Here is a 14761-nt window from a genome sequence, read left to right as displayed (position 1 = left end):
ATCCAACCACTGGGCAAAAGCAAGATCATTTGAGGAAAATAAACTTCTGTAGAACTATTCTATTCCTCCAACATTCATGACACACGTACACATTTGAGAAATATTTAACAAACAAATTGAAAGTAGTTCCAAAAGTTGTAAGGAAAAACAGAATTTTACAATAAGCAAACATATACAAAAAGTCAATATAAAATGAAAAGAAACTGGATAATGAGGAAAATATACATAATTTTAGCTTAATCACTTAACATAGTATTGTGTCACATACACGGATAGGTTCAATAAATATTTACATTCTTTTTTTTTTTTTTTTTTTTTTTTGCGGTACCAGAGATCAAACTCAGGACCATGCGCTTGCAAGGCAGGCAACAGCACCACTGAGCTAAATCCCCGGCCAATAAATACTTAATAAATAGCAAACTACAGGCAAATTATTGTGCATGACTTATATAAACACAAACAGTGCACTACTGGAAAAGCTGTAGGAGAGCTGGACGACCTTACCTGCTAATGTTCTGTACTTTATGCCATGTCAGTTTGGATTCCAATTTTCTGTGTGCAAGAGCAATCACACGGAAACCCTGTTTAGTATACTCTTCCAAAACTTTCTCAAAATCAACAGGAACTAAAAGAGAAAAAGGCAATTTCACTGTTAGAACTGCTAACAGCAGCAAGTGCAAAGCCTCCCTTTCCACCTGGGCATTCCCTCACCTGTCTCAGGTCTGCAGAGGCTGGCGATGGCCTCGGGGGCCCCTTTCATGTAGGCGTCCATCTTCTTCTCCCCTAGCACCTTGGCGACCACACTCATGCGTTGTAAAGCGGAAGAAAATGGGAACTGGCGAACAATTCCTATCTCATAAATAGCCTACACAATTTCAAAAGACGTACAAAGCACGTATTATTCTTTAAGAATACAAACAAATATACCTACGTAACAAGAAAACATTCTTCACTTACTGGAAGTTCAAACAGCTCCTATAAACAAAAGAAAGTACATATTAAGTCCATTAATATACTCAAGTTAGAAATAACTTAAGCATCCACAAACCTTTACTTGGAGAATAGCAAGGAACTTCATTATTTCCATTAGGATTCAAGATTACTTGTCTACCACTCTCATGAAATAAAGTACAGGGATCATATTTTCAAAATTCATCAAAAAACAAAGCCTTTCTTATTAAAGGCTTCTTTTATTATTTTTATGCAATTTTAGGAATACAAATGCAACTTAAAAGACCGGACCATCACATGTTTAAGTCAGCAGGCGCTAAAGCTGCTTAGTAAAGGGAAAAGTATAAATCTCAACCTTTTACAAAATTACCTGTTCAATAACAGAGGTATGATTTTAGATAAACATGGACGGCTACAATTTCCCCTTTTGCATAAGATTAAATAAAAGACATCTGACTCTTTCTGGCAACATTTCCAAATGAGAGCTAAATGTAGGGAAGCATCATCAGCATCACCCAGCATTCCCTGGTGCATACCATTTCTTCATTTCGTGCTGGTATGGATTCAGGAAGTAGCTGCTTAGGAGGACGAACCACAGTGGGCATAATCCGATTATGAAGTGCTGTTTCTTCTTCAGTTGCTTCTTCCAGAATCTGAAAGGAAAACATTCAACATCCTGCTTCATAAAATTGAATCACTGGTTTCAGTGACTGTAATGGCCATTTTCAATAAATTTGTTAAAAAGTGCTGTCCAATAAACAAATGAACAATACAAGATGATTAAGATAAACAGAGCTAGCTAAGATACCTACCAATCCATGGGAAGGGTGAAACAGTGTTAAGAAATAGAGTAAAGATATAGAAACAAACATCTTTCACTGTGCTTTCACAACTTCTTAGGTTTAGAGACTGGCTTTGTGAAAAATAAATGCTTCTTGCAACCACAAGAATTTTGTCTATCATATGGGGATGGCTTTCTACCAATGGAAGATTCTTCCCTAGTACAACCACTAGGTCAAGAACGGGCTGAGGGGGCCGGGGATTTAGCTCCGTGGTGATGCACCTGCCTGGGAAGCGCAAGGTCCTTAGTTCAATTTCCAGTACCAAAAAAAAAAATGATCGGGCTGTGGGTCAGGCTTGGTGGAGCACATCCATAATTTCAGCAGTCTGGAAGGCTGAAGCAGGAGGGCTACAAGTTCAAGTTCCACATGGACAACCCAGTGAGGCCCTGTCTCAAAAATTAAAAAACCAAACTAAACGAAAAATATAATCAACAAGGGTTAGGGAAATAGCTCAGTGTGAAGGCCCTGAGATGAATCCCTAGTACAGCACCAGAAAAAAAAGGAATAGGCTGAGGTACAAACACTTATTTCAGCTTAATCACTTCTAGTTAAATTACTACTACACCTGAACCCCTTGGAATTTACTTGAATAACACTGGGGAGGGGGGTCCAACAGGCAGGGGTATAGCTCAGTGGGTAAGAGTGCATAACTAGTATGTATGAGGCCCTGGGTTCAATCTCCAGCAAAAATTTTCTAAAAATACTTTTTAAACAAACCCTTCTATTAAATACACATATAACAGGAACAATAAACTAATCTGACTCTATAACTGGAGGGTTCAAACAATGAAAACTGTGTGAGGGAAACTGTGCCCAACTAGCCAGTTTTATAAATTCTACACCCACACACAAACATTTCAAATCTCTGGACCTGGATGCACCTTCATTCTACAACGACAATCATGTAAGCAGCTGTGGTGCCTAGCTGGCTCTGTTCTGTTGACAGGACAAACCCGGTCATGTCACTCACCAAAGCACCTCACAGCCATGAAACATGCTGCTACACAAACTTCCGTATGAAACCCATTTTTTTTAAAAGCTCAAACACTGCACACTGTTATCTATTATCTGTTTCATTGAAGAAAGTTTAGGAGCTTCAGAGAAATCAGCCCTATTTTGCTTTTCTTTCTATAAAAGAAATGGGGCTTCCTTTCAGGAACTAAACTTCAGTGCCATGAACTGTGAACCTTCACAAGATGGCAAAGAGAGTATTCAGCTAGTCATCCACTCCCTCCTTTACAAAAGCCTAACAAAATACCAAAAAGAATTTAAAAAGTAAACAGAAAGCCAAGGAGGGACAGGGGCAGGTTTCAAACATGGACACACAGGGTGAACTGCACAGTGCTGACTGACAGCGGCGAAGGTAAGAGTGGCCCAAACACACACTGAGGGGCCACCACAGCTGACTGAACCGTGCTGAGAACAGAGCACAGCAGAAGTCAGGCAGCTTCTCCGGACAGACAAGGCGAGGGCTGCCAGAGCAAAGCTCTTGGTGAATAAGCACAGTGACAGTGTGACCGCAGCATGCTTGGTGAGGGGACCTCACAACACAGAAAGCCCCGGGCAACCTCACCACCGTGACCCACAATTACAACCCAGCCACGTTGTACTTGAGTGGAAAAGTACTGACAAGATACGCAATGAAAACCAACAGCAAGAAGGAGAGAGCCCAAGAAATAAAAAAAAACAAAACAAAAAAACCCGTTGCCAGGGAAAATAAAAGCAATTATCACATCTATAAAAGAAATGAACCGCACATCATCACACATGCCTGTAATTCCAGAATTCTGGAGGTTGAGGCAGGAGGATCACAAATTTGAGGCCAGCCTAGACTATATAATGAGACCGAAGAATGAATGAATGCCATAAAATGGTAACAACCAAAGAACCACACACTTACAAATTAAAATTACCAGTGGCAAAAGTAGAAGGAAAGTGTAAATCAGTATGCACGTGCACACGCAAGCAAGTGGAAGATGGGAACAGAAGAACACTGAGGACGGAAGGCTGCTGGATACTTTTATTCTGTGCCAACAGATTCTGCCACATAAGGCAGTGACACTTCTAGTTCACTGCACATTTCTACATCTCTGCATAATTCACTCTTTTAACAGTCACAGAACTGAGGGTTAATCTTTCTGTGAGGTCATTTAATTTTCACTGCACTTTCCTGAAGATCACTTGTCCCGTGAGATGCAGAGCTTACCCATCCAATGGCTTCGAACATCTTCAAGTCCAGGGGGTCACCAGAAAGCACTCCTTCAATCTTTGTAAGGGAGTGACAAGTACCCATGCACGCGACAAAGTGAGATTTCACCAACATCTCGTTGCAAACATTTTCTTCTGGCAAAAGAAATCTAAACAGAAATACACTCAGTTAGGTTCATAATAAATCCCTAGCAGGGCTTTTTAGGCTTTGTGAAAAAAAAAAGGTGTCAATTCAAAAGTGAGCTCATAAGAAAGGGAAATTTCCATGTACCAAAAATAGAGGGAAACAAACCCAGAAGGTTGTGAGCAGAGCCCATGCTGCAGCTGTTGAGGAGGAGGAAGGGTGGAGTCCACCATGGCACCTGGTGGACTGGGGTTTTAGCCACACAACAGGAAACAAAGTCCTGAGCACATGTGAAACGGGGTGCTCACACTGACAGAACCCCTCTCACCCAAGAATGCTAGTGCTCCTGAAGAGCTATGCATTGCAGGAGAGGAGCCCACTAGTTTACCCATCAAACCAAAAGCACAACTAAGTGTAAGCTTATCTCTTCCACCACCCAAAGTTCAAAAGCTAGTATTATTCGATAAAGTGATACACACTGTAATCTCAGCACCTTGGAAGACTGAGCCAAGAGGATTTGGAGGCTGAGGCAGGAGTTTCAAGCCCAGCCTGGGCAACTTGGCAAGACCACGTCTTAAAGTGGCTAGAGATACTTCTCAGTGCCAAGGCCCTGGGTTCAAGTCCCAGTACCGCAGAGGGCTGGGGCGCTAACATCCATGTTGTATGTCCTACCTACCAGGCACTGTTCTAAGAGCTTCACATACAGAGACTCACTTCCTTCTCACAGCACAGGAAGGGTTTGATTATCCCCACCACAGACCAGGGGACTGAAGCAGAGTGGTGCAGTAACTTGTCCAGGGTTGCACTGCCTGTCAGCAGCTGAGCAGGGACTAAAAGACAAGCCCAACTCTGAGCCACTACACTCTACAGCACACAGCAGGGTTAAACACACAGTGCTGCCTGGCTTCAAGATCCCCAAACTAAGAGAGCAACAGTGATGCTGGCCTGGTACCACACACATCACGGGGTCCTTGGCCAAGCAAGGAGGAAACTGTTCTAGAGGGGAACCCCACGATTAGCCATGCGAGTGGCTCACAGAAAGGCCAGCTCAGGATCAGCCTATCATTCTAAGGCACTCGAGGAAAACCTCATTGGATTGTCAACAGAAATAATGATGAATCTGAATGCCATAAATCTGAGATCATAAAATGGCAACCAAAAGAATGCCATAAAACACAAGACTGCAAGGAAAGCCGGGGCAGACTAATGAAGAACCAAGTGAAGCTACTCATCCAGAATATGGTTAGGATGCTCAGACAGAAAAGGAAACAAAGAAAGGGGAAAAGCCACAGTGAAAGGGTAGAGGCTGAAAACTCTCCACAATTTATGAAACACATGAATCCTTGGGATTTAGAAGCAAAATGAGTCCCATAAAACAATACATGAGCAGGCCAGGTATTTAGCTCAGTGATTTCACTGCCTGCTGTGCAAGCACAAGCACCAGAGTTCAATCCCCGGTACCAAAAAACACACCAAGAGCATGGTGTAATTGCAGAAATCAAGGATTAAGAACAAGAGATAAAGTGGACTACTAGAGACTAGGACTTCCCTAGCAGTAACAAAAGTTGTCAGGAGAAAAGAGTGAACACCTTCCAAGTACAGAGAAAACACAACTGTCGACCTAAAAATCTGAACAGTTATGCCATCTCTTTTTTTGGTACCAGGGATGGAACTCAGGTCCTTGTGTTTGCAAGGCAGGCAGCAGAACCAGAGCTAAATTCCCGGCCCCAGCTATGCCAGCTTTGAAGAGTGACAATGAGAGTGGGCACAATGGTGCACGCCTGTAATCCCAGCACTCTGGGAAGGTGAGGCAGGAAGATCCCGAGTTCAAGCCCAGCCTGAACAACTTAGTGACTCAGCAAGATCTGGTCTCAAAATAAAATAAAATAATTAAAATCAAAAAGGCATGAAGTTAAAGCTCAGTGTAAACTCCCTGGGTTCAGTCCTCAGTACCACACACAAAAAAAAGTGAAACCAACTTAATGAATGTAGTAGTTACAGAAGATAATTTAAATTTGAATTTTTTTTTTTTTTTTTGGTACTGGGGATCGAACTTGGGTCCTTGCGCTTGCGCGCAGCAGGCAGCAAAACCACTGAGCTAAATCCCCTGCCCAACAGAAGATAATTTAATGGGATACAAGAAACTATGATTAAGGTGCTTACAAACCTATGTAAGTCCAAGCACAAAGAATATATAAAACCAAAATGATAATCATAAAACATTACACAACAAATATGCATAAGGGAGAGGAACAGGCAGGGTAAAATTCACCTACAGCATAGGTTTTTGGGGGATTGAGAAGACAGTACAGACATCTAAAACTTAAGGCCCTAATTATGAATATTCATTTAAGAACAGGTAATAAAAGATTAGGATGCATAAATTCTGAGAAAATAAGGGAAAGAATTTAAATTAAGCAGAATTTAAGGCAACGTGTGTTACTGGAATAAATAAGGTTGCAACATGACTAGAAGACAGAACTCCTGAAACTGCACAACCAAATAACAGTCTCTCAACTACCTAAACCAAAATCTAGCAGCTATTTGAAGAGAAAAGTACGACATGAACACAACTACAGAAGTAAAACTTCTGAGCTTCAAAGACAATAAAAATAAAGTAAGAAGATGAGCCTGAGATTGGCAGAATAAATCTGCAATACACAGTACCAAAAGAAGTTACAACCCAGAAAATACACAGGACTTCTAGCAAATGAAGACAGCAGATAAAGGAACCACATAAAAGAAGGAAGATATAAACAGACAGTATAGAGAATGCTAAATGGGCATGAAGCACACGCCTGTAGTCCCAGCAGTCGGGAGGCACTGGGAGGATTGCCACGAGTTTGAGGTCAGCCTGGGCTACACCATGAGTTCAGGGCCAGCCTGAACTACATTGCAAGAGCCTGTCTCAAAAAACAAAGAGTGCTAAGTGATCCTGCTCTGAAAATGTAAAAAGATGCTCAACTTTGTAAGTAATGAAGAGAATACAAATAAAGATGCAATGAAACAGCCATTTCATACCCATCCATTTGGCAAAAAATTACATGCCTGACAATACCTAGCTTGGCAAGGATGTGGAGCAAGAGTATCTTTGCCCTGGAAGAAGAGCACAAACAGGCTCTGCCACCTCGCAGTTAGGCCAGGCCTGGAGGCAAAGCAGAAGCTGAGCCCAGTGGACACTGCATCCACACTTGGAGGCAGCTGGGCCCACGCCCAGCCACACACTCTCACTTGTCTGTAAGGTTTCAGTCACAGCACTACTTCTGAAAGCACAGGGAAGAAAGAGAAAACATGAAACTGGCCCTAGTAGAAAAGATACTATGGTTTCATCGTAATGGAATATAGAGCAATTAAAATTAATCCATTAGATCCATACTCATCAACATGAATCTTTAAAGTAATTTAAAAGGGGAAAAATAACAAAAATCACTAATACCATTCAAAACATATACCATGTATATGTTCTGAAAATAAAAATAAAAAAATGTATGTTTTGAAAATAAAAAATATATGCAAAAATAAAAACTTCAGAATGGTGGTAGGAATAGGAAAAGGGATAGAAAGGGACTCTAATTATTTCTGAATGTTTCAATCTTTTAAAAGAAATCTGAAGTAAATATGGTAAAACATCAACTGCTTAGTCTTGGTGGCAGGACACAGTTGTGTGTTATATTACTTGTTATGTTTGAAGGCTGCATGTGCTAAAATAGTAAAAATCAACTAACAATGCATCGCATCTAGCTAATATTTACCGCATATTCTCCACTCGTTGAATCCCCCACAGATCTAAGCCATCTTCAGTAAGAGTTCCAGTCTAAAATAAAAAAGTACACAAGCACCAAGTAAGAACAATGTGTCAAAAAGTAAAAAAGAGACTAGAAAGAAAGAAAGAAAAAGAACAATGAATGTGTCAAAGAAGAAAAACTCCAAATGCACATGTCAGTGAAAACTGCTACATATACACAGGGGAGTTCTACAGAGTTTCAAAGAAAACAAAGAAAAGGAAAGACAAGATCTCCATACACTGAGGGAGAAGGACTTCCAGGATGTACGAAGTGTGATTGAAAAATACACTGAAAGTTTAAATTTTACAAATTTATTACAGTAAATGACAGTGCCATGAAAGCGTATTAAACTGCTATCTTTTCTCAAATTTTGCGTCTATTTAAATGTTTTAATAAAGGAAGATTCCAGGTATCCAGGCACAGTGATGGCTATCTGTAATCCAAGCATTCAGGGAGACTTAGGCAGGAGGATCACAAGTTCCAGCTCAGCCTGGGAAACTTAGACCTTGTCTCAAAACAAAAGGTACAAAAACAGCTGGGGATGTAGCTAAGTGGTGGGGTGCTCCTGAGTTCAACCTCCCATTATTACAAAACAAAAAAAAGATTTTAGGTGCTGCAGCTCAGTGGCAGAATACATGCTTACCATACATGTAAGGCCCTGGGTCAATTCCCAGTACTCAAAAAAGAAAAACAAGTTTCCAAAAAGGATAAACATAAATACATTTTCTAAGCAGACGAAACAGCGATGCCAGCCAGGGCCAGGGATGTAGCTCAGCGGCACAGCACCTGCCTGGCAAGTGCGAAGCCCGGAGTTCAATTCCCAGTACCCGCAAAAAAACAAAACCAAAAACAGTGATGCAAGTATTTTGGTTTTTTTTCAAATCACGCATTTCTCATGTTTTCTTTACTAATGAAATCCTCAAAATCAAATTCTTCCAACAGTCACCTAAAATAGTTTAATGGAAAGATTTTTGGTTAAGATTTCTCAAAATCAAGCTTTTAGAAAAACTTAATTTCACTCCAGCAAAGAAATCTTTGTTCTTAAGAGGCAAGAAGGTATACTTCACATAGGTATACAATTCTTTTCATATAAAACCATAAAATCACTGACATTCATACTTTTGAAACATACTGTTTAGTCAAAATCATGGTGCAAACACTAAAAGCACACGCATGCATGCACGCGTGCACACACACACACACAATCCCCCCCACCACTTTTCTTTTTTGGTACTGGGAATCGAACCCAGGGAATTGCACTTGCCAGGCAGGCGTTGCACTGCTAAGCTACATCCCTGGCCCCAAATGCACATATTTTTGAGCAAAAAAAAAAAAATCACACTAGGAGCCGGGGATGTGGCTCAGTGGTACCGTCGCCTGCCTCATAAGCATAGGGTCCTGAGTTCGATTCTCAGTAACAAAAAAAAAAAAATCACACTAAATATATACATATGGAGCCAATTCTGTTAAACTAGGATTATCTAAAAACAGAAAAAAACTATATAATTTTTACTATCATTACTATAAGAAGATATAATTCTGGATGCAAGCAATTAGTCAACTGCAGACATATGCCAAGTAAGCAATACCCAAAAACTTAAAAAACTGAGGAACAAGGAATACTTTTTAAATGATAGATAAGCTAAATAAGCTGAGGAAGAGGAAAATTAGAGGAACATTAAAGAACAATATCAAGTCAGTTATGGAAAACAATACTTAAAAGCTACACAGCAAGTAACCTTTGAGAATGATTATGAAACCAAACCAACCTTGTCAAAACAAACCAGATTGAGCTGTCCACATATATTTATCCTTTGCGGACTGATACAGAAAATACCAACTGTTTTCAATCTCCTCTGAGCATACACAATACCAGCAGTCATTGCGGCAGGAAGTGCAGGGGGCACAGTAATTGTAATGATGTCAAGAGACTCAATGATTATTGTCCCAACTTCTACCTGCAAGACACAAAAATAAGCTCAAGCTCCTATTATTAAACATTTACTAATTTAAAGCCAGGCGTGGTGGCGCACACCTGTGATCCCAGCATTGGAAGGCCGAGGCAGGAGGATCAGTGTTGGGTTCTAGGCCAGCCTGGGCTACACAGTGAGTTCAAGGCCAGCCTGAACCATACAACACCCTGTCTCACAAAGCCAAAACTAAGTGAATAAATAAAAATTTACTAATAAATTAGTATTAAATTAGCATAGGTATTTCTCTAGTGAAAATTTATAAACATTTAAAATTTCACATATAACCATGTATGTGTATATTATATCTATACATATACATACAAAAAAGCATATATATATATATATATATATATGTAAGCACACACATATATACACACACACATCTATTAATGGTTTATATTTTTTTTTCCTTCAGAGATTCTACAAAATAGCTGAATAAATTGTTAAATGGATTACAGAACGAGGAAACTTCTGCTGAGAAGGCAAACTCCTCTCGTTCTTCACACGTCCCACACTTCAAACCACATGCAACATACTTTTTCAGATACTGACTCATCCTACAAGTACCATACTGCACCAGCCTCCACAGGGAACAGGAAAGAGAAATTTGTTAGGTACAGTGGTGCATGTTTATAATCCCAGCTACTCCGGAGGCTGAGGCAGAAAGACCTCAAGTTCAAGGTTAGCCTGGCAGCTTTGTGAGACTGTCTCAAAATAAAATGAAAAAGACCTGGTGACACAGTTCACGGTAGAGCACTTGCCTGGTATGCACAAGACCCTGGGCTCAATCCCCAGTACCACAAAAAGAGGAAGGGAGGAAAGGAGGAAAGGACCTGACAACATACCTTAGTGGCTCCTTGTGAAGTGTTCAAAAATAACTTATTGCTATGTAATCTATCCCAAAAGTAAAAAAAGAAAAAATATATAAAGTTTTTGGTGTGTGTGCATTTTTTTTCTCTTTTCCTTTAAGTCACAAAAAGGTAAGCAGAAGACCATCTAAATCAGAGCCTTCCAAAACACCGTATGCTAAGATGGAGCTGTTTATATCTGTTTTCTAATTTAATAGCTACTAGCTTCACATGGTATTTTTCAGAGCAAATCAGAATTAGCCTAAAAATGGAGTTCCGCAGTTTCACTAGCCACATTTCAAAATCCTCAATAGCCACAGGTGATAATTAAGACATGAACCCTACTGAGGTCCCACATACATACCTCATTTAAAATATTATTGATAATTGTGTAGATGAACCCAATGCCGGCCACGCCCACAAGACACAGCAGAAACAAGTAAGCATCTCTGTAGAGTTTAAAGTCAGTTGGTTTGGGATACAGTATGGAACGGACAAGCTGTCCTTTGGAAGTACTAAATCCTTTCAAAAAATTAAAGAGAAAAATTACTTATGTTTTTACAAGGAAATGAGAATTATCTCCCAAAACAGTTACTGTTGTAAACATTCACTGGGTATCAAATAGGCTTTTTAAAAAATGCAAGAGATTAAGTATTTACATAGAGACCATAATGCTAAGTGAAATAACTCAAGACACAGGAGGTTAAATATAGTATGATTTCTCCTTTTTTTTTTTTTTTTTTTTGGTATCAGGGATCGAACTCAGGTCCTTGTGCTTGCGCAGCAGGTGGTGAAACCACTGAGCTAAATCCCTGGCCCATGATTTCTCTTACACAAGAAACCCAAAGTATAAATAATGTAAAAGGATAGGAAGCAGGGAGATAGACTATGCGGAGACAGGAGCGGACCTGGAGTGGGGGACAAGGGGGAGGGAGCGCAGGGATAGGACAATGGATTGAGGTGTGATGTGTGGATCAGTTCCCCATCGGAACATCGTGCAGTATTCTCTACCTGTCCTGACCACGATGGCTTTCACAAGCTCTCCAGTGTAGAAGCGAGTCTGGATAACAGTTGTCCCACAGAACAGAGTATGCCGCTTATGTGTCTCTGGACTGTATATTTCCTCTCCTGTGCCTTTCGCATCCACTGAAGGATTTGGCAAATTAGTCTTTGTCACTGGAACACTTTCTCCTATTTAAAAAAAAAAAAAATCATAGAATCATTATAGGGAAGCACAGAAATAAGTATCAGACAAAAAACTGTGGAACATCTAAATGTTACAGTACTATTTACCATAGTTATTGAGAGTTCCACATGCAGACAACATAGCTTAACCAATTAGCTTTTTTATCTACCAACTGGTCAAATTTTGCCCCCACAATAATTACAGGAAGTGATCTGTTACTCAAAGATAGCACTTGTCACTAGGCATCATGGCGCACACCTGAATCCCTACTACTCAAAGTCTAAAGGAGGAGGCATGCAAGTTTGAGGCCAGCCTGGGCAACTTAGTGAGACTCTGTCTCAAAACTGAGGAGAAAAAGGAAAAGAAGGGGAGAGGGAGAGAAGGGGGGTGGGGAGGAAGAAAAGGCCTCAGGGTATAGCTCTGTGCTCCCTGGGTTCAATCGGCAAGCCTCTCCCTGGCCTCAAAAAAACTCCTGATTGTGAATTTGCAAAGGGAAGTCATTTGAAAGCCTACTTCTCCCCAGTTTAATGAAAATATAAAATCTTTATTTCCACTCTTTACACAACAAGTAAGGAAGCAAATATTCTGCATTCTCTGTGACAAAGAACTTTTCTCTTCTTCCCTTACTATAATGCCATTTCCTTACACCAAGAGGAGCCAAGGCAGATGGGGACAGGTGGCCAAAACCAACCACACAGGACGGAGCACCACAGTGGAGTAAAGGGCAACCTTCTCTAGGGTAAAACAAATCTCTAGCCCCCAGTAAAGGATATCAAGGAAAGACTGATTTTGACAAAGTTTCATCAGTACCTTAACACTATGACCATTATGAACAACAAGTGGCAGCTTCACTTACCTGTTAACATGCTCTCATTCACAATGCAAGTGCCACTAATCAGAACTGCATCACAAGGCATGACTGTTCCATTCAGGGGAATTACCATGACATCTCCTGGCACAAGGTCAGTAGAAAAGATTTCTTCTATTTCTGAATATAAAGAAAGAAAATATGAGAATGATATTCACTATGTTAGGAACAAATCATCTATCCAAAGGACTCCTTATCTCTGGAGGTTACTAGCAGAACAGGGTTAATACAGAACCCCCAAGACGGAGAATTCTGACGACCAGGATTAGGTGACAAGGCTCAGTACAAGGCTACTTTCTGAAGGGATCACCAATGGTGCCACGTCCCTTTGCACTTCAACACTCATGACAACTGTCCATCGAGCTCGGCTGTCGGCCGGCTCAGAAAATGAACACCACGGGCCCGTCTGCTCACACAGGTGAAATAAACTCAGATTTCTGAAATGCCATGGAAACAGAAGGAAACTTTGAAAAATTTTAGCATATTTTCAACAGCATATTTGAGGTATTATTTTCCTAAGTGCCATTATTTATAACCCTAACATCTCACTGCTTCCTCAATATTCCTTAGGAGTTTTTTAGGGGTATTATTTTCAGTATAACTACATTGATTAAATAGGACTGAGTCTGAAGCTCAGTAGTAGAGCACTTTCCTAGCATGTGTGAGGCCCTGGGTTCCATCCTCAGCACCACAAAAGCAATACATGTATTAAATTAAACACTGTAATATTTCCCTGGAAATTCAACTAAAATTTTAAAAACACCTCAGGGATAAAAGGTTTTTCAATCCGGTCACCTTATATTTAGCCATTCTCTCTCTTCCTCACACTCTTCTTCCCCCTCAGGTTTGATGCTGCTCTCAAAAGAGTTACGCTATTTTGTAAATACACGAGTGAGGAAGAAACTATTATTTCGTGCTTTTGGTCTGAAAGACAAATACTTTCCTTTCTAAGAAAAAAAAAGTTTACTAAATATTTTTGTACTAAATATTAATGAAATAACTTCTAATGAACAATATTTAATATATAGGTGTACTAATCTTCTTAAAATAAACAAAACCTTTATTTTAAAATACACTGATTGGGGCCAGAAGTGGTGGCACACGCCTGTAATCCCAGGACTCCGGAGGCTGAGGCAGGAGGATCATAGTGAGTTGCAGCCCAGCCTGGATTACATAGTGAGTGCAAGCCCAGCCTGAACTACAAAGTGAGACCTTGTCTCAAAAAACAAACGGAAAATAAAATAAAATACGCAGATTGACTTTTCTTAAAGCTTTAGCAGTACATGAAATTCCAGGCCTTTTCAGTAGCAGACCAGAAAGAGAAGTATGAATGAGACTGAAGACTACACGCAGAGGGTGGAGGAGGAAGCAGAAGAGCACAGCCTTCCTGCCACCCCAGCATCTTCAGCACCTCAGAGCCAGGAAGAGGAGGCATACAACCGCAAGCCTGCAGTGGGGGGTGCTAATGCCCCCAGCCTGAGGGGCAGGAGGAAGCACAGGCTCGAACCGTGGAGAGACAATACGGCTCCTGCTTCCATGGCTCCAGATGCCATGTTGCCTCCCCTTGTGTCTCTTGCATACCCACCCGACTTGACGTCCAGAACATCACCCTTCCTGGAATCCTGCTTGTCCTCCACTGCTCTCTATGTAACTAAGCAGCACCAACATAAAGCCCCAGCCGCCACCTCTCCGAGACCTCACCCTCAGTGATCACCAGGCGCTGTCCATGCCCGTAGCTATGCCTCTCTCATGCCTATCTCATCCTCTTGTCTCCTCAGTGCTGTCCTGACTCAGCTCAGCCCTTCAGTATCACCCCACAAACCCAGTGGAAACACAAGCCATGATTCTCTGGCAAAGGAGAAGTACGATCGCAGCATGCCTGCTTCACACCCTCCAGCGGCTTCCACTGCTTCTTCGATCGAGACTACATTCCTTACCAAGCCTTGTCCATCATCCATGCAGATGCTCTCTGCGCC

General features: G+C 40.9%; 1 protein-coding gene across 8 annotated transcripts in view; it reads right to left on the bottom strand.

Moving 5' to 3' along the window:
- The window catches only part of Atp13a3 (ATPase 13A3), an 88518-nt gene that overhangs the window by 34093 nt on the left and 39664 nt on the right, over nucleotides 1-14761 (bottom strand). For all 8 annotated transcript variants that reach the window (XM_021255418.2, XM_021255427.2, XM_004834755.4 and 5 more), the window contains 10 exons: nucleotides 12774-12905; nucleotides 11743-11922; nucleotides 11096-11253; nucleotides 9680-9868; nucleotides 7878-7939; nucleotides 4000-4150; nucleotides 1488-1604; nucleotides 958-975; nucleotides 712-865; nucleotides 505-625 (listed from right to left, as the gene is read on the bottom strand). In XM_021255418.2, coding sequence (XP_021111077.1) covers nucleotides 505-625; nucleotides 712-865; nucleotides 958-975; nucleotides 1488-1604; nucleotides 4000-4150; nucleotides 7878-7939; nucleotides 9680-9868; nucleotides 11096-11253; nucleotides 11743-11922; nucleotides 12774-12905 — 1282 coding nt within the window. The remainder of the gene's footprint in view (nucleotides 1-504; nucleotides 626-711; nucleotides 866-957; nucleotides 976-1487; nucleotides 1605-3999; nucleotides 4151-7877; nucleotides 7940-9679; nucleotides 9869-11095; nucleotides 11254-11742; nucleotides 11923-12773; nucleotides 12906-14761) is intronic.

Source organism: Heterocephalus glaber, unplaced genomic scaffold (assembly GCF_053883595.1).
Source record: "Heterocephalus glaber isolate CG9 unplaced genomic scaffold, H.glaber_assembly_v1.0 deba00001504, whole genome shotgun sequence".
In the NCBI taxonomy this organism is placed as follows: Eukaryota; Metazoa; Chordata; class Mammalia; order Rodentia; family Bathyergidae; genus Heterocephalus; species Heterocephalus glaber.
This window is presented reverse-complemented; position numbering and strand designations above follow the sequence as displayed.